Below are 24,609 nucleotides of genomic sequence, written 5' to 3'. Positions count from 1 at the left end.
GGGAGTCTCTTAATAACACCTTTAGTAAACTACAATTTTAGGAATTATTTGGTGGAAGCCATGACTGTTAAAGTGGTATAAGTATAGTTTACATGTGTAGTGTGGATATAACTGGTTTTTCTCTTCCACACTTTATAAATTCAAGCTTATATAAACGATGGTGATTCTTAATCAGTTTTTGAAATTGGAAATATTCTGATATCAGGGAACATACCTTTAGATTACATTGGATAACAGTATGGAGTACAGCTGGTTTCCCATGTTACATTCTTAAAACGCAAGCGCAAAATTGACTGCACCTGCATTCTTATAATGTATGAACGGTCAGATAAGATGCACTGCTGAGTAAAACTCAAAATCTTGTTCCAGCAATGTCCAACTATTTGAATATCACAAAGAATACAATATTAATTTTGCATAAAGTTACTTGCTCTTCATTTAATAGGAAATTGCCTGGATTTGGCCGTGAAAACAAAATAGAGAAAAAGGATCTATAAGAAAATTTCCAAAATCCCTCTTAGAACAATATGTTTATTAGACCAGCCTAATAAAGAGTTCTGGAGAAGTCAAAAGCTGCACAGTTAATTTGTAGCTATTTGATTGTCCTCATAAAATATAACTTGGTCCCACAATGAGTGAATTGATTCTAGTTATAAAATTATTCAAACTACAAATAAGAGGTTGATGCATTTTTTATTTATTTGGGAAGTAAGAATATAAAGAGTAAGTATGAAAAAAATGAATATTCATACACTATTGAAGATGGCTTTGTATGTGCACTTCAGGTTTGCTCTCTGCGATTTCACCCTCTACACAGTGAACCCTGTCAAGTAGAGAAGGACACAGCCTATTCTTTCATTGCCATTACAATGTAAAGACTTGATACCATGCTTTGGATACGTGCCATTATGGTATAGTGTGGGGAGCAAATAGAGCAGGTTCCTTAACCAGAGCACACATGCAAAACTGATCTAAATCATTAATAAGTGGAACTACATATTCAGGACTTTAGTATACTTTGAAAATACCTCTGCCAACGTCTACATTACTGGAAAGAATACTGAAATCTATGCATGTATTTCTTACCCCCTCTCTTTGGACACATAATCCAAATGCTAAGGAGAAACATTTTCAGTATTCACCAGCTATATCTCTTTAGATTTGCTCTCATTAACTGAATGCAGAGAGAAATCGTAAGAGTTACATTCATACTGATATTCAACACATTTATTAAACATTTTATCATCTGCAGGTTTTTTCTGTATGATGACTTTTGGTGTACTTTGCTAAAGGAGAATATGCTGGATTCAAAGTAGGAATCACTGTTCACTTCTTCCTCTCTAGGGAGATAAAAAACAAAAACAAATAGTATTATTTAACAACGAATAAAGTTTCATAACAAACCTAAAAAAAAAATCATTAAATGTTAATAATAATAATAATAATAACAATAATAATAATAATAATAATTTATTTATACCCCGCCTATCTGGCTAGGTTTCCCCAGCCACTCTAGGCGGCTCCCAATAGAATATTAAAAACACAATAAAACATCCAACATTGAAAACTTCCCAAAGTTGTAAGGATATAATGTATGCCACTGCACCAATGCATCTCTTCACTCCTCAGCAGCAGTGCAGGACTTTTACATTAGTTAGGAAAACATCAGGCCTTTGGACTTAGAAAATCTAACAACCTTTGGTTTTGTCACCATCTTCCTGAGGTTCAGGCTTGAGAATGGGCTATTTATTTTTATTTATTATGCCATACCATCCTGTAATGGAGTCTACTCACACAGGCAAGATCCACTAGTCCCATGCTGCTAAACTCATTTTGTCTGCCTTCTCCCTCCATCTCTCTCTCTCTCTCTCTCTCCCACACACACAAACAAATAACCACACAAATAGAGAATCCATTGTGTGAGTGTATATCCACTGGTAACTAAAAAAGCAGTGGGTGGAACACAAAGAGGGGCTGTATTTCAATAAACTCTGGCATAGAAGCCATTCAGATGACCAAACTACCAGTGTGTTCCCTAATGCTGGACTTGCTTAGTCATCTCATCCTGTCAAGCGTTAAGGAAACTTTTGCCACAACAAGTGCACCTGTGGTAAATGATTGCTTTCAACCACCCATTCTCAGTAACGAAAGCCTGTCTGTAAAACAAAATTTACAAATTACAATTTAACCGTTGTTGTTTTTTTAAAATGTAAAGAAAATCAACTTGCCTTTCCTAGAAATTCTTTTTGTAAAGCTGTAAAGCCTTCCCTGCTACATATTCAATGAATTCTGAACTCTCAGTGTCCAGATCTTGGGGAACCTTGACAGTAAAAGTAGGTGAAGTCAAAATATTCACATCTACGACAGTTTCATTTGGACTGGCAGCTTCACCTCCTTTGACACTTGATGACACCTGAAGGAGAACCAAGCAACATATGTGAGAATATGGCACCTCAAGACACACCATCATTTTTTGAACTTCTCAGTTTTAAGGGGAGGAATATTAAAGTGCCGCTCTTAAATTAGTTTATTAATCAAATACAATCTAAAATTGTATTGTTTGATTTGGTTTTGTTTATCATCATCATCACCATCATCATCATCATTATTTTGATGATGGGAAATACATTTCTAACTGTTTGATGGTAGCTATTAGGGATGCAGAGGCCCAGAAAAAAGCTAGCAATTTGGGGCATAGTTTCAATAATATTTGATAATATATTGTCCACATTTTAGTTATTTCTTTTCTTTATTTCATTTGCCATATTCATGGAGCTACCCATCAGCATATGTTCTGGGGGGGGGGGGAGCTTGCAAAAATAAAAGAGTAAAATAAAGTATACAATACAATGCATTATATGTTATTATTAAGCAGTATATAAATACCCTTATTACCGTAATTAAAGGCATCAAAACTTAAAAGCATCAATATAAACAGTAGAATGCAGCGTTAAACAATTTTTAGCAGCAGAAATTTGTCTGTTCCAAGAGCCCAATTAAGGTACAGATTCTCCAAACTGGTACTCAAGCAGCCAGGAGTCCTGGAGAGAAAAATATGAATTTCCAGAGACTACAGCAGTTGCACCTCCTGAACCCTCCAGCATATGTTGGTTCTGCACTGAGTTCCCAGATGGGCACAACCAGAAGCAATACCTCCTAGACTCCTGGTCTTGGTAATGCCAATTCCTCATCCATGGATTACAAAACAAATTCTCAACAACTGGTTTTTTTTCCTTCTTAAGTCACCCTGGGGTACTATGTAAAATTGTATGCAATATAGCATAATTTATCTTTCCTTTATAATTTTCAGTGCAAGTGAGAGCTTGATTTTTTTTCCAGAACACCTTTTGGAAAATTACTGGAGGCACTGCATGACTTGTACCCTATGTGCCTGAAGGATTATAACATTCCCTTTGCCCTGAGCTATGTTTTTGTTATATTGATCTAAAGAAGACGCCTGTCAGATGCTAGCAAAACTCTTTTCTTCCTGAAAAGTAATTTACAGAAATTCAAACCAGTTTGTGCCATTTCACTGCTGTCAGATGGTGATACAGGTCAGTTAACCATCATCACACTAAAAGGATTTAGAGTAGGCTAGTGTCTAAGCTCTGGAGTTTCAGATCATCAAGGGATTATCAAGTATACTTAAAATCTACCTCCGCAAGAGCTTAGTATTTTAAAGAACAAAAATAACACACACACATTTTCCCTAGGCAGTACTGAAGCAATAAATATCAGTGAAACAGAACAGAGAGATCATTGTGCAGTGGCATTTTAATGGGTGGCATTTACCTTTACTATATTGAAAATGTTTTCTGGTCCAATAGTCATGTTGGAAAGTTCGGACACCCAGCCAAATCTTTCTTTCATTTTATTCAACAGGTAGGCTGTGTCTTCTGTGTGACGTTTGACCATCTGGAGAATCTGTTGGTATTGCTCACCAGAGATGTTCACCAGCTTAGAGGCATCATCATACTTTGTATGTAGTTCAGGAACATCGGGGCAAACTATAGGAATCAAACAAAATGTAGAAAACTTCCTAAAGAAATTTAAGAAATATTCTTAAAAATTCATATATTTTTAAAAAGTGTAATTGCTTATCAATCTATAGAAGTACCTATTCTCAAAATTGTTATAAAAAGTCTTAAGTTGCAGAACAGTGTCTATGCATCTGGATTCTGTTGTGGGCTTATCAGTATGTAGTTTTGGACATGTATGTAGTTGATATTAACCCTGGTTTTACTATAGCAAGTAAAAACACCTACTACAATATATTTTGTCCTTAGGAAAGTTTTACTGAATCATTTGACTCAGTTTTTGTGGCTTCTCAAAACCATTTCATCAGCAATTAAATCTAAATAGTTATGACTATTTTGCAAAACAGAAATTGACAGTAGTATCGTTGGTGATGAACAGGGCCGTTATTTACCTCGCATAAAATGATCCTGACATTTTTGGCATCTCTCATGAAATTGAGGGCATCCCGATGAATTCTGACGCAGCTTATTGCACGGAGTTCTCTCATGGTCGGCCATGTTCTTAGAGAACATTCCACTTCCATCAGAATCTAGAGTAAACATGCATACAATGTTAACAATACAGTACACATGGTACACTACATTAACGATAACATAGATCTAATTAAGTAAAATATGATCTTGAGTGGTTTAAACCTCAAAGTAGACATGAAACAACCAGCTTAAAAGCAGCAGACATATTTATGAGGCTGAGAGTGGCAGTCTGATGATGTTTGCATAGGGAACTGTCAGTAACCTAAAATGAGGTGGATGGGAAATCAAGTTTGTTCATCCCCTGACCGGAATAGAAATCAATCCAGTGAATACAATTGCTGCTTTTTGGATAGCCAGTGTAGTGTAGTGGTTAGAGCAGGGGTCAGCAACCTTTTTCAGTGGGCCAGATTAAGAAGGCGATTGGGCCAGATCCGGCCCCCAGGCCTTAGTTTGCCTACCTATGGGTTAGAGTGTTGGACTAAGACCTGGGAGACCAGGATCCAAACCCCACTTGGCCATGAATATCACTGTATGATCTTGGGCCTGTCACTAACTTGAAGCCTAATCTACCTCATACAGCAGCTGTTGGGATTAAATAATGAGGGAGAGAATGATGTACACCACCTTGAGACCCTTGGCGAAAAAGGTGGGATGTAAATGCAATAAATAACAACAACATTATAAAATATATTACAATAGCATTGCAGTGATTTACACCAGCCTGAATCGATACGCTCCTAAAAATGCAAAAAACTACAGTAAAGGTTCAATGCTAGTGATATTAAAATGCGAGTTTTACAACTTGCCTTTAAGTTGTTCTGCCATGTCTCTTGCAGTCTCTCGGTATTCTTCAAATACCTCAGTAATCACTTCACCAACACCTTCCAGGACAGTTTTGCTGAAGTCAAAAACTAGTTGGAGGAAGCCTGGTGCCTCCCAGTCTTTAGGGGGAATGGGGTTTCTTACAGTTACCTCAGAAAAAGCTGGCAAAAAATAGGGCTCCGTCAAGTCTGGATCAGACATGAAATACATTTGGAAAGACTGATCAAATTCTTTTTGCATCCGTTTGAAAAAAACAAAGCTTTTTTCAAAGATTGTGCCCACGTCAGATAACAGCTGGTTGAACAAGTGTTCCATTTGTGCCAGCTGGGCATCCTCTTCTCCAGGTTTTTTCTTAAACTGGAGATCTTGCTCTTGAAGCTCATAAACAGGAAGTGATAATGGAGTCAATTTCTTGAAAAAATCTTCAACCTGCGTGTGGAGAGAAAATAGTTCCTGTCAGCAAATTGTCCAATTCTCATCCTTTGGTAATTGGTGCAAAGGAATGTTTCGAAAGCACATGCATGGAAACACCCCAAACTTTTTGAAATGCAAATTTTCCATATTAACTGAATTATGCTGAGACGCCATACTCTAATATGTCATGGCAGCTGTATTCATTTAACCTTAAAATGAAATGCACAAAAGCAAGTATTATCTTTCAAATTAACCAAGGACCAGAAAATCAAGCATCTTACTTGGACAATGAGTATCATTATTGAAAATTCTGATCCAACTTAGGGTAGGTGGCAGTCCGTGGGATATACAGTGCTATCCTATGTTTATTTGGAAGCAAGTCCCACTGTGCCCAACCAATTTTACTCTCCTTTTGTTTAGGATTACGGGATGAAGGAGCTGTTTCGGCACTGTCAAACCCTCCGGTCAATACTTTGCAACAAGGTAACTCAGATTCTACACCAAGAAAAGCTGTGTGGCTCCTATAATTTATGAACCCAGGCAAAATTTGCGTGCATCTTGATTATATTTTAATCTGCTTCTGCTGATCAAAACAAAGAGCAAAGGGTTATGTGATGCACTAAAGCTCCACCTCTGACTTTTGAAGATGCTGAATAAAATAAAAATAAAGCTGGAGAAAGCTGTGATTTCAACTCTACTCCTTTTTTCTCTGTGGGTTCTCAAGATGATGGCATGCACACAGCCCTAGCTTTTAGCAGAATACATACTATATACAGTTATGCTGCTTCCCCTCACATGCCTCTTACCTTACTTGTAAATGTGGAGAAGCCATGGCGGCAGGTGGTATAAAATCTCATGCAGTTACTTTCTAGACAAGATTGGCACTCGTCCCATAAATTCTTCAGAGACCCCTGGCATATTTGCTCTTCGTCTTCCAGTCTTTCTTTGACCTCATTCATAAGTCTTATAGCTTCCTAATTAAGGAATTGGTTATAACTTATGGATCACAAAGTTACTTAATTCAGAATACACGTCAGCGTTTTGAAAACTGGCCTTAGTTATACATTCTTTCTACAGAATTGCTGTGTCCCCTGCTGAAACAGAAATCCACTTTCGGGCACATTCAATGTTTGTGCTTAATAATCCTCAAGTTAAGATTTCTGCATTTCTGTGTTCAAGGATAGTGCCAGTCATATTTCCCCCCCTGCTTCAGTCAACAACTAGATCATGGGGAAGGGCCATAGCTCAGTGGTAGAACATCTGCCTTGCATGCAGAAGGTCTCAGGTTCAATGCCTGGCAGGGTGGGAGAGCCTCCTCTCTGAAACCCTGGAGAGCCTTTGCCAGTCAGCATCCACAATATTGAGAAAGATGAACTATTGGTTTGACTCTGGATAAGGCAGCTTCCTATATGCTAACAAGCATATACCGTATTTTTCCGTCTATAAGACGCCCCCATGTATAAGACACCCCCTGTTTTGGGGGACTCAGATTTAAGAAAATGGGGGAAGAGACTATCCGTGTATAAGACGCACCCTAATTTTTTATATTATTTTTGAGGGGGGAAACCTAGTCTTATACACAGAAATATATGGTAAATCAGGTGGGATCTTGCAACACAATGACCTGTGAGGAGGCACCGCAAAAGCAAGGCTATCTCCCCTCCGTTTATCCCCCTTCCATTAACCCCACCACCACCATCACCATGCCATATGAGCACATGAAACTGCCATATGAGTCAGCTCACTGGTACATTTAACTCAGAGTTATCTGCAACCCTGATTGGCAACAGGTCTTCAGGCAGGAATCTTTCCCAGCTCTACTTGCAGATCCTGGGGAATGGACATGGAACATGAAAAGCATGTGTTCTACCACTGGTTGACAGCTCTTCTCGATAGAGCTGGCACCAGGGGCAAATCACAACCTCAGCTACTCCTTTGAGCAGTGATACTATAGGAACAGCTGTCCAGCCCTTCCTGGATTTGATAGCAGAAGGGTATAGCTGACAGTAGAGACTTGTTTGTGTCTCAGAAGATGAACATGGTAAGGCACATTAACTCCCTGAGTCCAAGGCATTTGTTGTTCTTGTTGTTAGTCTTCCTGAAGACTCTGAAATCTCCTTCCCTCCATTTCCATGGTCCTGCTAGGGGAGCACCTTAGCATGGTTGTGTTCCAATTCTAGAGAGTGATTACTTCTTAACCACAGTTGTACGAACAGTTTCAGGTAAGCAAACCTCAGCTTCATACCATATGGCACTCATCTGTTGTTTTTATTCCAAAATAGATACTAGGGACTCCTGGCAATTTATTATCGTTTGGAGAGGATTTCCTAGAAAACATGCATGCTTCCTTTTAAAGGGATTAATGCACAAGGAATTTTGAACAATATTGTTTTTAATAACAAAGTGCTGCATTTATTCAACATTCCTAACCACCCTAATAAACAAGCACTGACTTACAATGGTTTGAGCACATCAAAAACATTTCTCTCTCTCACGTGCAGCAAAATATGTAGTTATCATATAGCTCAAATGTTTATTTCTTTGAGCAACTTATTCTATGTGGAGGTTGTCCAAGGTAACGTTCTGAAAACTAGAGTGCTGCATTCCTTTAAGGCCCATGTTTTGTGACTCGGAGTGCTTATTCTCCAAGCTTCAATTATCTGATTTAGAAAGATTGCCATTTTATCACATCTCCATTTAAGTAACAAAACAGCATTCAAAAAAGGGTCATACCCTTTGTCCCAGCATTGAAAACAGTTATGTCATACATTTGAGTCACTCCAGGTCTAAAACTGTGATGACTAAATTCACCTCTTTTTCTTCACTGCTCTTCTTTAAAGTTTTCATCAGATCAGTGTGCTTGACTTCATTTCTTTCCATCATAATTTTCATCTGTTTAATGCCAATCAGTGCATTCTTTACCTCTTCATCTACATATTTCTCTCCAACTTCAGATAAAACTGAGGGGAAACGCCATATTATTATTAGTAATAATTTTAATGAACAATCCCTTAAATTGTGGCCTAGGTGCTGAATTACAATTAACACATGCTACTTAGAAAAATAATAATAATACTGGGTCTTTCTGCTTCTGTCCTCAATGTATATACAAACAGATAATCTGGACTAGAATCTCCTGTTAATCATATGCAGTTTATGCTTTTCAGCAATCATATGTTTCAACTTACTGAACCGTAATTTTCAAATAAAGTTACAGAATGCTCATCATATAAACTATATTTCATACAAGTGTCAACACATTTTGTCAAAATAATGTAGGCATCTTGGCATTATTCCCAATGGCAAAAAGCCAACGGATTTCATGAGCAATTCAGCCAGGCCATCTTGTTACTGTATAGAATTACTGTACTGTTAGTTACTGAACAGACTATGTTAATATCACTGCAGATTCTCTTGTTGATTTTTTTAAATGACTTGGTCCTTTTCAAATCAGGCTTTGCAATAAAAATAGCCCCAGAAACCATCAGATTGATAACTGAGGTAACTAATTCCATACAGAGGGCTTACGACCAACCAAGAGTCTTGCTGATTTCCCATTAATTTAGGTTCTAGGCAATTCACACTGACAGGAAAGCCAAGTCCTATTGAACTCAGTGGAGTTTACCTCTGAGTCGATATGCACAGAATAGTATTATTGCCCTATTTATTTGATCTAGAAGTGATACTAATCATTTTATAATCCATATACAGAAGACTATATCTTGGTGGTCCATGTCAATTAGTGTAGAATGGTTAACATGTTGTGGTGTTATATTTGCAATTACCAGCATGGACTAGAATGCTCACATTTATTACAGCAGGACAGTAAAATGGGATTAAGCGATAGCTAATCTGTTTACAGTGATCTTGAAAATGTCTCCCTAGCAAAGAGGTAGGAAGTTCCCAGGTTCAAATGAGGCTTCTTTATTCACTTGTCTATTCAGAAATATAGTGGCCAGCACAGAGGTTTAACATGTACATACCTTTCAGGTTTTCCACAAAATTTATGTCTCCCTCCACAGTAGGTGCACACTGATGTCCCCTCAGACATAATAAGTACGTTATTAAGAACAGCGCAGGCTTCATGTTTTCTGCATTAGGAATGAGTACAATACAAAAGGTTAATGAGTTGGTTTTCAGATACATCTCAGACAGCTAGGAAGATTACCGGGTTTTTTGCTCTATAAGACTCACTTTTTCCCTCCTAAAAAGTAAGGGGAAATGTGTGTGCGTCTTAGGGAGCGAATGCAGGCTGCGCAGCTATCCCAGAAGCCAGAACAGCAAGAGGGATTGCTGCTTTCACTGCACAGCGATCCCTCTTGCTGTTCTGGCTTCTGGGTTTCAGAATATTTTTTTTCTTGTTTTCCTCCTCCAAAACCTAGGTGCGTCTTGTAGTCTGGTGCGTCTTATAGAGCGAAAAATGCGGTAATTTAGAAATATTGTGCATTTAGTATTTTCTTACTGCGATGATAATATATATTCCCCCCCAGCATTTTGTAAAAAAAAAAAAAAAATTCTTCAAAGAATGGCCCAGTTTTAAGACTGCTTCTGCCAGTAGTAAAATGCTTTAGTATGTAACAATATCTTATAACAGTGGAAACACACAGTGCAACAACATTGTGGCAATGTTTCAAATGATGCTAAACCTGACATTTTGTATCAAAGTGTCTCCTCTTCTCCCCCCTCCCAAGAATATATATTAACTTTTAATGAAAACCTTTTCCATTCTTTCGCTGCTTCAGGAAGTGTAAAAATTAAAACCAAAAGTGTTCCCATTTTGCTAAGCAGAGATGATTTTGCAAATAATATACATGTTAAAATGGGATTCATTAACTCTCCTGAAAATAACTAGCTTTTCCACGGTCTAAAGCTGTTTTCGGTGTTATTTAAAATAATGCAGAACATGTAATATGTGTGGGGTATCAGTATCAATGAAAATGTATCCAGTGTAATCAACTTCCTATTGAAGTTAATGACTAAAACACATATATTTTTTTTCCCACCTTCTCCACTATATGCTCTGGAGTCTAATAAAACACCTTTCAGTCCCATTCATTCCAGGTCAGGAAATTTATGCACATGCTTAATTTTCCCACTGATATCAAGGGTGAATTTAAACTGCTTGACTTTGGCTGGATCTTGCCTGCCCAAGTCATAATGTTCCCTTTTACATTTTGTAAAATATTTCACTTTTTGCAATATATTATTAATATATACCACACAATTCTTGTTTTACTAAGGAAAAAAAATAAAGTTTTGTATTAGTTTCTTCTCCTTTTCTTTTCAAGTAATTGTACCTAGGTTTTTATTTATTTATTTTTTAGAAGGTGTAGTGATATCAAATGAATAGTAATAAAATCAGTTACAATTCAGACCTACAAATGTAGGTCATGGATTTTATATTTGTAGGCCCAGCAATAGCAGGTGGCCAGCACATTTTATGGGGAAAAAAGATGCTGTTTACTAATAGAACCAACAAGATGTGATATTTACCACAAATTCTGATGCGTCTTCTTGCAAACCTCTTTCAAGCTTCAGGGAAGACCAAGGCAGGATGCTGTTCTAATTTCCATGAGTGTCACAGATTTTGCCATGTACTACTTATCTAATGACAAGGTACTTAATCCTATTAATGGGACATGTTGTGATTAGACTCCAGGATTTTCCTCTCCAGCCTGCCTGTGCTTACATCCAAAAATAAACACTAGAGGGAGCATAAGACACAACTGTGGGAAAGTGGATTTACTGTTTTCTTGGGTAGAGCAAGCTAGATGTAATTGTCAATGGCTTCCTGCCTCTTAAAGCCAGAGAGAAAAGCCAAAATATTGCAACAGCCCTTCTTTTTAGGCCTTTTGAAATGTATAATTCATCTATTTTTAACCTGGCCTGTTTCTTATAACTCTGGAACAATTTAATGGTGTGCTTTATATGTTGTTCTGTTTTCGGACAGCCCGACAGTACAAGATTTTTGCCAGGGGTCTAACAATTTACTTTAGATAAACTCAAGGCCTTGGGGGCATACCCGGGGGATGTCTGACTTTTCCCCTTTGACCAAGTCTTTGAATTTAGACCTTTATTACAAAATTATCCCAAATATGTTTTATCAGCCTGTTCATTTCCATGGGAGCTTACTTGCTTGTTTATTTTATCTTTATTAAAAATATTTATTTTTAATTTAAAATAAATCAAAAACACACTTGCTTAGACTACATTCACCTCATACATTTTAAGTACATAAATTCCCCCAAACAGTACCCCTCACAGAGCTACAATCCCCAGCATCCTTAACAAACTACAGTTCCCAGGATTCTTTGGAGGAAGCCATGTTCTTTAAATGTACGGGGTGGATGCAACTTATGAGTGATTATAAGGGCCAGCTTCAAGCAACACCAAAATGAGGCAAGCCAGCAATGCAGGTGGGTGGGCATCAATAACAGTCTCAAGGACCTGTCTACCCACTGAACAAGCCAGATTAATGACTCAAACCAGGTCTTGATTGGAGTACAATATAGAAAACATGGGGATGCAGCAGTTTGTCAGTGACGACATCTGAATTCCCCATAATAACTGAGTGAAAGAGAGCCAAACTACATGTGATGTTGATCAAGTGTTTTGCCCTTAACTTGGTTTCCCCCCCAAGAAATGGGGGAGGGGAGATTCTGGCCAGTGTTTAGGAGTGGGGTATCGGGGAGCTTTAAATCTTTAAAAGGTAAAGGACCCCTAACAGTTAAGTCCAGTCACGAATGACTCTGGGGTTGTGGTGCTCATCTCGCTTTACAGGCCAAGGGAGCCAGCGTTTGTCAGCAGACATCTTCCGGGTCATGTGGCCAGCATGACTAAGCCGCTTCTGGTGAACCATAGCAGCGCACGGAAACACCGTTTATCTTCCCGCCGGAGTGGTACCTATTTATCTACTTGCACTTTGATGTGCTTTTGAACTGCTAGGTTGGCAGGAGCTGGGACCGAGCAACGGGAGCTCACCCTGTCGCGGGGACTCGAACTGCCAACCTTCTGACCGGCAAGTCTGAGAGGCTCAGTGGTTTAGACCACAGCACCACCTGCATCTTTAAATCTTAGACCTATGCAATTTGCATTGCAAAAAAGGAGCTCCCACAGAAGCAAATGGGAACTTTTCCTCATGCAAATTGCAGAAAAGTGAGGGCCTCATACAAATCAGCAGCAGTAGGGGGCAAAGGCTAGAGCCCTCCTGCACATCTATTTTAGAGTCCCAATCCAGATCCTACTCACACACTATTTCTGAAAGAGATATTGTGCCCTTAGCATTGCATGAAGTTTGGCTGCCATTCCAGGGGAAATGAGTAGTGTGGAAGCAACCCAGCTACATCCAGGAAGCAGGAATAATCTTGCTTCATAAACTAGCAGTGTTATGACAGTGAGCAAGCACAGAATAAGGAAAGCATCTGTTATAAAATATTTGCTATGATAAAATGTGAATTACTGAGAATAAATGATCTGTTAGAAAATGTGTGGATTCCAAATATTAAGGGGGAAAGAAATGCATTATTTTACTCTAAGCCACCCAGGTTGTGACACAGCATTCCAGCCCCAAGTAATATGACATGGAATGCACAAAGGTCTGCAAATTCCTTTGGCTTTCGTTGTGGATGTTAACATAGTAAAAAGTGTGTGTGGTGTGCGTGGGGGGGGGGCGAGGGGCGAGCCACTTACTCATGAAGTGTGTGAAAATGCCTTGTGGGAATTAACAAATAGTAAATACCCTTTTAGGAGACAAGGATGTTTGACAGCTTTTAAAAGGGTATTGGAAACATTCAAGAACCTTAAGTCCCTAAAGTGAGAATATGTGTTGCACTTTAAAAAAAAAAAAATCTCATTCAATATTCTTAAAACTTACAAATCTGTCTCAAGAAATTTGGTTTGGCATGCACCCTATAATAATAAAATTCCTACTAATGTCTTATACCGTTTCTATTGTTATTGTTTGTTTTGCCCAGAGTTGCCCAAAAGTAAATTAAATTGATATGAAGAAAATTCTTTTGTGTGTGTGTCATCCTCTGATCCAGTGATAATGTTCTACATGCAGAAGTAGATTCCCAAAAACAGATGTGCTCTATAGACCATACAAAAGGCTACTGCAGGAAGCAAACAAACAAAGAACTACCTCCAATACCCTACCTCCGCACACATGCAGCCAAACAAATTCTGGGCAGTATTATTACTGCAAGGATTCCTGCTTGTGCAACTGGATTTTCCCTCCATCTCCTGCCCCTGTGTGTGCCTTGCATGCTCTCCAAATCTCCTTAAGAGATTGGGGGTACAGAGGAGAAGAAAGGGAGAATATTAATTGTACAAGCAGAAATCTTTACACTGAGAGAACATTCATTTAGTGCTACATTGGCTTTCACCCTGTGAGTGCTATAAATTCCAAGAACTTTATCTATTTCAAATAGTATCTGTTGCCACATAGCATTTCTCAGATGGCTGCGACAGAAGGTACCCCACCTCACTGCAGCAATAATGCTGTGTCTGCTCAGTCAGATACCACCCCAGATCCCTTGTCTTGGGCTAAGTCTGTAATATTGTCATGTTTCCAACAGTCTAAAGGGTGGGAAATTCCCCTATGACTGATGCTTAAAAGTAACACTTCTTCAAAATATTTTGTAAGACCACACTCTACTCATAGCTGCAGCTGAACAGAAGTGGCTTCAGGAAGCAGTTACAGTTCTGCCTGAAACTGATGGTTTTTTATTTATTCTTAACCCCCTCCCCCAATCTACATTTTACTGATTTCTGCCTGGAACAGAATTCCACTAAATGGGGAGGGAAGATATGATTTTTGCTGGTTCCCTCTGCCCCCGCTCCTAAATCTGTTCCATAAAGTTGGGGATCCTCTAGAGCAGCAATGGAGTTGGCCAGCAGGAGAAGGAGAAATCAGCAAATATTGCCTCTTCCTGTTCAGAGGAGCCTCACCTGGATCTGAGGTACTTTGGCTGATGGAAGGAGCCCTTCTCAACATAGAACAGCAAGTCTGGATCCAACCCTTTGTAAGTTATAATAATTATAAGCAGTATGAAGTTAATTCCAGTTTTAACTGTATGAAGTAAAAGTTGCTGAAATTTAGAATGATGACTTGCAGAGTGTCTTTTCTTTAAAATTATCTTATTAACGGGTGTTTTTACAGCTAGGGATTTGACTGCTTTGCTGCCCATTTATTGCTGGCATGTAATTTCATAATGTTTCGAAGTTCTTACATATAAACACTGGTTGTGGTGCGAAAAGATGGAACTCATCATTGAAGCATACATAGATGGAAGGAGAATTGCAGGGAGGATAGGTAAGGACTATTGTGGAGAATCAGCAGAGAGAAAGTTAGAAAGATGAGCTCACATATGTTCTGGGAAAGAAATATTCAGTGGAAGGCTAATGCATGCCACTGCTGTAAGTAGTAGCACCCATAGTGAGTGGAGTCATATACCTGAAAGAGCAGAGGAGGAACCTGTGGCTTTCCACATGGTGCAGGACTCCCAACGCCCCTAAACTATCCCTTAACTGAAGTGTACGGGTGCTACTTGTAATAAATGGGGGTTACTCGTGCACAAGTTGATGCCACTCCTGGCTAGTTTGCCTTGTTAAACCTTTTCTGTCTGGACAGCCCTACACTTCGTGGCTGTTCAGTCGCTAGCAGAATCCGTCAGTGGGCGTTTCTTAAACCTTTTCCAGCATAAAAGTTGTTTGACTCCAAGTCTCCTCCTACTCTCCCTGCACGGAAGTCTTCTGCGCAGGGAGGGCGTAGGTAGCGGAGGACCCGTGCTCTCCTCGCTGATCTCCAGCGAGGAGTCCTGGAGCCCCCTTGCCGATTCCCCCATCTGCCCCCCTTTATCCCTGGTGTTACACTGATTTCCTTCCCCAGCTGGTGAGCCGCCTGTCCCCCTGCTGGGCCCTTCTCCAGCATCGCTTGAGAGCCTCGCCTCCACCTCTGGCTCCGATGTCAGTTCCCTGAAACTACTGATAACCTTTTAAAAAATATATGCTGAGTTGGCATTGTACTGCAACCTTCCCACCTCTGTTGCTACCAGCAGCCACCATTTTTTGCTTACCAGTCATGCCTTGATTCTGCATTATCAATAATCTTCTGCGTTCAGCGTTTAGAAAATGGCTGCTGTATAAAGACAAGCATGGTGGTGCCAACCTCCAAGCTTAAAGCTTTTGAATTCTGAGGTTGCTGGCAATGACGCATAGCTCGGGGCAATGTTTAGAGGGAGCTAACCAACTATTAATCCTGTCATAATATCCCCATTACTAGGCTTGCCCAATGTCATGTTAAGATTCAAAACAGATTGTGTTTGAGGGATGTCTTGCCTGCCCCCATATGTTTCTTATAAAGGACAATTAGAAGGATATTAGGGGGAAAGGGGATGGCATGACTCTAAATCTCACTTTCACTGGCTAGGATTCATTTTCCCATTGTAATTTGCCACTTTGCTTTGAGTCACGCTGCCCTCAAAAGCAATGAAGCATGATCCAATATATATCGTTTTACATATCAACTTAAAGAGGAGTTATTATATCATTTCCATAGACCCTTTTAACGTATGAACTGATTTATAAGATGCCTCTCATATATCTGCACAAAGTTCCCATGAAGTAAGTCACTGTTGTCGCCATTGTTCAGGGACAGAGTTGTGCTCTTGTACTCTTATGAGCTGGTTTCCTAGAAATGTTTTGGGTGTGGTGGATCATGCCTTCTCCAGCTCTTATTAAGGCCATGGCATTCAACTCTGGGAAGTGTTGGTCCAAGCTGGAAACTCATTTGGACAGAGCTGGATACAAGAAGTTTGGTGCTCTAGCTCAGGAGTGGTGACCACCCAGCCTGAGGGTCTGATTCATCCCCTGTCCCTGGCAAGTGATTTTCTGTAGATCCAAAAACCTCCCAAACATTTTTCTAAAGTTTGCAAACTGCATTGGGGCTCTGCAATGGAATGGAGATCTTAAGTGCTGTGGTGTAAGAATCAGCATCGTTTTTCTTTCTTGGATTTACAGTGCTGAATGGGGTCTTTGCTGTCATGACCATGGCAGCATGATTGTATCAGTTCCACAACTGCTTCCACATTGCTGAGTGCCATCTGAGCACTCAGTAGTCTTTGTATGAACACATCTGCAGAGCTAAGAATTTTTCAAGAGAGACCTCCAGGGTGCCCTTCCTGGTCAAGGCAGAAGCCTTTAGTACTTCTCAGAGCACTGAGCACTTTCCAACAGAGCTCATTTCAGATCAGGGCCCCAATCAGTGGAGAATTGGGCAAATTGTCTCCTGTGATCACTGTGAATCGCAGATCTGCAGAGGAGCAGAGAGGGATGTGTTTCACCTTTCCTCACAGTACATGCAGAGTGTTTTGATGCACACCAGAACAGCTGGATCGCAGCCCATATCTGTGTAGGTTGTATTAACATTATTGTGTAACTTTTAACACAGTTTCACTGATGCATTCTGTGTTGTGGACTTGGTGAGATACTTGAGAATGGACAAACAGCGCCTGTCTGTTGGTATGCGTGTTTATGCCTGTGTGTGTGGCCCCATGTACTTCAGCACACAACCCCCGGGGGCTTTGCCACAAGGTGTTAGGCTCCCCAAAAAGCTTAGCCACCCTTAGGGGGCAAGATCTTCCTATTGATCCTGGAGCTCCTCTGCATCTGTTGTTTCTCCTTCACAGACACCTGCTTCTCACACATTCCTGCAACAACTCTTTGCTTCCTGAGACTGCTGATCCTTAGGGACTGGCAGTCTACTCTTCACCTACCATCCTTCCCAGCTTGCCTTGCATGCCACTGACCCTCAGCTATCTATTCTGCCACCACATTTGCTACCATATGCATTGAGCTTTCCTTTTTATGGTGGAGCTTGACAGAAACATGTATAACCCAGAGCTGAGAGATGATTGAAAAGCTATTATGTGTAAGTCCATGCATTTCATTGCCAGAATGTGGGCCCTGCACAAAGTTGCCCTAGACAGCAGGCAAGCCTAGTAGATAGATCTGCTTTGTTGGGATCTAAAACCAGGAGCTGACTCTTGTGACTGGACAACAAATTCAATTAGTTCACAGACTTGAGATAGCTGTTTGCAATTAAAATTGGTTTAGAATTTTTAAAACTGTTAAACCACAAGATGACAGTGGGGGGAAGCTACAAATACAGGCAAATGAGGAAATGTTTCTGAACAAAGTAGGGAATGGTTCTCTGTTGTCTTTTCAGTGCCTATTGGAAAGGGTTTTTAAGTAGAGATATTTCTCAGTCTGCATCTGTATTGGAATTGCGTTTGGATGGTTTTGGATGTATTGTTATTAATTTGTTTGCTGATCTGGGTTCCTTTCAGAGGAAGGATGGCATATCAATGTCAAAAATAATAGGGAAACCTCAAAGTTGTCTCTGTTTCTGCTTCCAAAACTGCATATCTGTTCTTTTCACACAGAGATTCCTTGCTCCTTCCCCTGGCTAAATGGAAGAAAGAATATAGATCTTCTCTACCCTTTATCACCTCTGCGTTCTTGTGCCATGTTAGTTCTCATGGCAACATATCACCTTGAATTTACCTAACAACAGGAGATACTTAACCAAGTCAGGGTCTGGAGTTGTTGTTTAGTCGTTTAGTCGTGTCCGACTCTTCGTGACCCCATGGACCAGAGCACGCCAGGCACTCCTGTCTTCCACTGCCTCCCGCAGTTTGGTCAGACTCATGTTTGTAGCTTCAAGAACACTTTCCAACCATCTCGTCCTCTGTCGTCCCCTTCTCCTTGTGCCCTCCATCTTTCCCAACATCAGGGTCTTTTCCAGGGAGTCTTCTCTTCTCATGAGGTGGCCAAATTACTGGAGCCTCAGCTTCATGATCTGTCCTTCCAGTGAGCACTCAGGGCTAATTTCCTTAAGAATGGATGCGTCTGAAGTTATCACTTCTTCAAATAAAATAAACATTTGAGGCACAAGGATTATTTTGCTTTGAAGAAGATTCCTGTGTCCTGCTCTACATAATCCCATGATGGATTTCTCATGATAGGTGACTTAAATCCTGTGCCAGTAAAGGTGGTAGAGGAGTAGGAGGAGGAGAGTAATAGTTATAATTTGACATCATTAAAAGAAAATGGAACTCCTAGAAAACCCACTGAATCAAACTGGACCCCACCAACTACATTCATCAGCAGGCAAATCTGACCATCTAAAGGAAAAATAGCCTGGAGACCAAGAAGTTGTACATCTAGCAAACTCAACACTTGCACACTTTCCCGTTCTTTCTTTCTTTCTTTCTTTCTTTCTCTCCTCATTCTCTTTTTATGTTTTCATAACCTGCCAATTGCCTTTTTTGGCCATTTCTCTGTCCTCCCCATCTACTCAGTAGGTTATCTTATTAAAAAGCTCAAGAAGATTCCCAATTATCAGCAGACTACCCTCTAAACAACAACATTTATATGTAACATTAGCTGCCATGTATTAACTTGGATAATAAACAAGCAGCCTAATAACAAAACAACAGATGAGCGACAGCTATTACATCCAGATCAAATCCATGAGCGACAGAGTTGCCAAGTTTTATGTCACACATAAAACTATTTTTTTAACACAAACAAGCAAAGTTAAGGGCATGCACCTCAAAGCTCCCACAGCACTCAGTGTCATTGTGTGAACCTGGGCTTATGATTTGTTTTCCCCAAGCAAACCACAAATGGTAAGCCCAGAACAAATTTTGATTATTACTATACTGATTTGTTTGGAAAGAAAGAAACCATGCACCCAGGTTCATTCAGATGACGCCAACAAGCTAGGCTGGCTTGTTTCATCCAGAACATTGTGGCAGCAGCAAGAGGAACTTTTCAGGAGTGTGTTGTCCTCTAGCATGCTGCTTGCTCACATTAAACCATTGTATGACTGAAACTAAGGTTTAATGTGATATGTGCTGAGTCAGTGAAAAGTTAAAAAAAAGAGAAGAATCCCACAGTGCAAATTTCAAAAATTACTAGGTGACTGCAGAACTCTGAGGGCTCAACCCCAGAACCATTTTAAAAATACCTGGGTTCATTTCTGGAATATCTTAAGTTATAAGATAGAGACATGCCTCCACATGTTTGCTGTTAGAAACTGACCACTGCATATCTGATATTTCAATTACAGTACCCAGGAGCGTGCAAACCCCATTGATTTCAGTGTGGTTTATGAGATTTTGATGCAATATAAAGGATGTGTTTCATATCCTTTAGATAATCCACCACTGCTCTCTTTGCCTGTTAACATTTCACACATTTAAGGATACAGCAGTAATCTAAAGCAACTTGTGCTGTGGCATATCCACACTGATGAACTGCATATGATCTAGATTTTAAATGTTGACAATTTAGATTCCTTCTCTTCAACTGTTTAATGTATATGATTCCAACTGATGCATTTGCCTCCACAAAGAAACAAAATGATGAAACATTATACCCTTTCAGTTACAAACCTTAAGATGTCCATGAGTGTGCATACTATAGTTTATTCTTAAACTGATATTCTGTAACTAAAAAGAGAGCCAATGAAAGATGTCAAATGTTTTTATTATAGATATACAGTGGTACCTCGGGTTACATATGCTTCAGGTTACATACGCTTCAGGTTACAGTCTCCGCTTAACCCTCAGGTTAAGAACTTTGCTTCAGGAGGAGAACAGAAATCGTGTGGCAGCAGCGCAGCGGCAGCAGGAGGCCCCATTAGCTAAAGTGGTGCTTCAGGTTAAGAACAGTTTCAGGTTAAGAACGGACCTCCAGAACGAATTAAGTTCTTAACCTGAGGTACCACTGTAAACTGTTTCATGAAGCTTTCACCTTATTAAGCCCGATTGTGGATGCTGTTCTGCATTATAAAATCCCGTCTTGAATAAGAAAATGACAACGTGGTTTTAATTGTCTCATAAATTGCTACTGCCTTATTTATTTGTCCAAAAGCTAAGAAAGATGAGGTAGTGGAAAATGCAGAATTAATAATATCAGTCTAAAGCATCTATGAAGAAGGAGGCAATGGCAAACAAAGCACCAAAACATAGTAAACAGATATATTTACTTGTACAATGGTTCAAATATCTTATAAACACCAACATTTCCATCTCTGTTTAATGCCTAAAATGACATTCAGAACTTAGAATTCCATGCAGATTTCTCAAGGTCAAAGACTATTGAAAGATATTTGCTTCATAGCATTCCAGCTGGTCATTTCGTATATGCTCACTTCCTGTGCCTCTTTTATCTGCCTCTATTTATTTATGTCATTATCTGTCAACAAACAAATGTACAAATCAGTTCTATTTTGCTTCTAGTTCTACAGTATTACCATTGAGACTTTAATCAATTTCTCGGAAATTACGTATGATTTTTTAAGGAAGGCATACCAGATGTTATCAACTCCATGCATTGAAACCTTCAGGGTTTTGGTGTAACTAGACGTTTTCTTCCCCGTGCCTGTCAAAAAGAGTTTTAAACAACATTTTTCAATACTGAGCTTTATGCCTGTTTTTAGAAGGCAGCAGAGTTGAAAGATGGTATCAAAGCAAGTAGGTTAAGCTTGACTAATCAGTCTTACCTAGTTCTATTAATAGTGATGGCAGAAACATTATTCCATTATTCTGTAGACTCTAGAGGAAAACTTTTAAGGCAAAGTATAAGCTCTTCCAATATTGAAAAAGTGTAACATGTTAATCCTGAACATTCATACTGTGGCTTCATGTATACAGATTCAATAAAATGCAAATGCACATAAGTGTGCTTAAAATAGGGCTTCCATCAGGCAAGCATTCCTCAAGCGCTACTAAAAGTAAATTGATTTACTTGAATATGTTCCTTTTTCTTTTGTTATTTTAACCATTAAGGGCAGGGAAGCCACCCATTGGAAAGCATATCTTTAAAATGCTAGCATTGTCTATTAGAGTAAATGATGCCATCTCCTTGAATATACATGAAATCAAGCTTGTAAATAGCCAGTGGCTTGGTCATCTGTGACAAATAAGAATTGCTTCTAACTAGACATATCGTGGGACGTGGGTGGCGCTGTGGGTTAAACCACAGAGCCTAGGACTTGCCAATCAGAAGGTCGGCGGTTCAAATCCCCATGACGGGGTGATCTTCCATTGCTCGGTCCCTGCTCCTGCCAACCTAGCAGTTCGAAAGCAAGTCAAAGTGCAAGTAGATAAATAGGTACTGCTCCGGCGGGAAGGTAAACGGCGTTTCCGTGCGCTGCTCTGGTTCGCCAGAAGCGGCTTAGTCATGCTGGCCACATGACCCGGAAGCTGTATGCTGGTTCCCTCAGCCAGTAAAGGGAGATGAGCGCCACAACCCCAGAGTTGGTCACGACTGGACCTAATGGTCAGGGGTCCCCTTACCTTTAGACATATCTGGAGATGAGTTGGTTCATTATTTGCTTTAAAGCTTTCAGTCCTAAATGACTAATGGCACAATTCTATGTCTGTCTACTTAGAAGTAAGCCCCATTGGCTTCAATGAGACTTATTCCCTGCTGCTTGTATAGAGGACTGCAACCTAATATAGCATTAAGTGTGTAGGCAAGCAGTCTAGTAACTTTTGTGTGCTGTTTACAAGGCAGTTCTATTTCCCAGACTTTAACTGATGAAACTATGGAGGAAAGTTTGGTTCAAGTACAGATTTGTATTCAGTGACATCAGAACTGCGTTAAAACAAGGTACCTTGGAACATTCACATTTTATGAAATCTTGTTCATTCATACAAGGTATCTTCACAAATTATATGATGTATTCATATCATATATTCTAAACATTGCAACAAGAAACAAAATACAAGGGTGCGTGTGCACACATCCCAGTGGTGTCTCTTTGTGCATATCTCACTTTAGTGAGTACCTGCCATTTACCTGCTTGTCGCTGCAGTCTCACCTGTCACTGATCTGGGCAATCATTTTGGGGAGGGCAGGATTGTTCAGCTTCAGACTTCACCCCCAAGGCTCAGCCCTAACTACAGCACTGCCCTCGTTCCACTGACAATGATTGCCACTGCTCTAGTCGTGTATTAAAAACAGCTGCTTCTAGATGGAATTACTTGGGGAAATTAGCTGCCAGGCTTTAGTTTCGATATTCAATATATTGTTTTCTGGAAACCAATTATTTTCTCTGGTTATTTTTTAAAAGTTAGTGAGATGTGCTGATGAATTTTATGGAAAAATAAGTGATCTTCATCTAGGGAACCAATGGTATTTTTATTTTTCTAAGCCTGAATATGGGGACCATCAAGACAATGAGGCTGACATTTAAAACATAGACAACATAGACATAGACAAATGTAAAACAAACCTCTAGATACATTAGCTGGTTCTGTAATGTTTCACAGTCCTGAGGATTTTGAGGAAACCACATTCCACGGAGCTGATCTGCTTCTCAGCTATGCCAGTTTTGCTGACTAGTCTTTTTAAGAGCCAGCATTGTTGTCTAATTGCAAATAAATAATCACAAAACCAATCCAAGCTTGCTGTGCTGTAACAGCGTTATTATTTGTTACTTTGGGGAAAGAGATTTCCCCAAAAAGTTATTGAAAAATTCCATTGTGTTTGTGAACCATAGCAACTGTGATGAGTTAAAAACAAAACAAGCCCCCACTTTCTGTGCATTCTTATTTCGAGGGGAAACGCAGGAGTCATATGTGATCTGTAGAATACAGATGACTGAAAGCACTCACATTTCCCATCTGTGAGTCTGTCTGCTGTTTCCTTCTGAGCCACTTTACTGGCACAGCCAAGAAAGTTGATGTCAGAAAGCATGTTGGGAAACTGTCACGTTTCTCCTGGGGCAGCAGCAGTGGCTGGAAGAGTGGCAGAGGCAGAATGATGTTCCTCACCTGGCTTCCCGACTCCCAGTATAGTCGTACCTTGGTTCTCAAACAGAATGCGTTCCGGGAGTCCGTTCGACTCCTGAAACTGTTTGAAAACCAAGGCACGGCTTCCATGGAAACCATGGAAGCTGGGCCGGATGTTTGGCTTCCGAAAATCGTTCAAAAAGCAGAACACTCACTTCTGGGTTTCGTTCATTCGGGAGCTGATTTGTTTGGGAGCCAAGGCATTTGAGATCCAAGGTATGACTGTATTGCTGCAGTTAACCAACAGGTAGGGGCGAAGCATGGGGAACTCAGGGTGCAAGACAAAATCGCAAAAAAGCAAAAACAAAACCCCAAAGTATATACATTAGGAGGCATGGGTACTGAGATGCTGAGGATTTTTGTGAGGATCTTTCCACAAAATAAATTACAAACTGATGGGGAAAAGTAGTGGACAGAACATGAAATTGAAAAACTGAGGGAAACAAAAGTCAATATATTTGTCCATCCCAAAACCATATGTAATCTATTTTTTTTAAGAGAGAGAGAGAGAAGGGGGATAATATAGGAACTCTTTTAATTACTTAATTAAAGAACTTCAATATATTCTTGGGCTATCTTCCTAGCATTTTCAGAGTGTTTCCATACTCTTAGTATACTCAGACTGTTAATAAAAGCCACTAACAAATTTACCATACCCCACCACATACAGTGAAGTTATTTAAGTAATTAAAAGAGTTCCTATATCAAGTAACAAAGGAACCCTATGACAGAGGAATGTGTCTTGTTTGTAGATTTTTCTCTTCCAGTAAACCATCCACATTTTGAAAGGGAAAGAAGAAGGTTGTCCGCTGGGATGAGGAGTCAGGAAGTCTAATAACTGTCCTTGACACAGCCACGCTCCTGCTATGTGTCTATTGACCCTAATAATTTTTATTTTAGTGTTTTACTCTTTAAATCAGTTCAGCAATCACCTATACAAAAAGCAGCAGAGGCAAATTTTAACTGATTCCACATGGAAGTCCCTTTGTTTGTAA

The 24,609-nt window shown here is 39.7% G+C and overlaps 1 protein-coding gene across 2 annotated transcripts; it reads right to left on the bottom strand.

Moving 5' to 3' along the window:
* Positions 1 to 735: 735 nt before the first annotated feature.
* Positions 736 to 22,699, bottom strand: CLUL1 (clusterin like 1). Of its 2 annotated transcripts, XM_081013132.1 has the most exons (10): positions 22,642 to 22,699; positions 21,128 to 21,197; positions 9,731 to 9,838; positions 8,559 to 8,707; positions 6,554 to 6,721; positions 5,318 to 5,762; positions 4,430 to 4,567; positions 3,793 to 4,007; positions 2,225 to 2,413; positions 736 to 1,336 (listed from the first exon to the last, which is right to left on the bottom strand). In XM_081013132.1, the coding sequence occupies exons 2-9, from the start codon at positions 21,144 to 21,146 to the stop codon at positions 2,234 to 2,236; spliced, it is 1,422 nt and encodes a 473-aa protein (XP_080869258.1). In that variant the 5' UTR covers positions 21,147 to 21,197; positions 22,642 to 22,699; the 3' UTR covers positions 736 to 1,336; positions 2,225 to 2,233. The 2 variants fall into 2 exon arrangements, with proteins under 2 accessions (XP_080869258.1, XP_080869259.1); XM_081013133.1 differs by lacking the exons at positions 21,128 to 21,197; positions 22,642 to 22,699 and adding an exon at positions 11,241 to 11,368.
* Between the last annotated feature and the right edge of the window lie 1,910 nt (positions 22,700 to 24,609).

The sequence above is a fragment of the Podarcis pityusensis genome (genome assembly GCF_964106645.2).
Source record: "Podarcis pityusensis genome assembly, chromosome: 7".
NCBI lineage: Eukaryota > Metazoa > Chordata > Lepidosauria > Squamata > Lacertidae > Podarcis > Podarcis pityusensis.
Note: the sequence above shows the minus strand (reverse complement) of the source record. Positions and strands in the feature narration are given on the sequence as shown.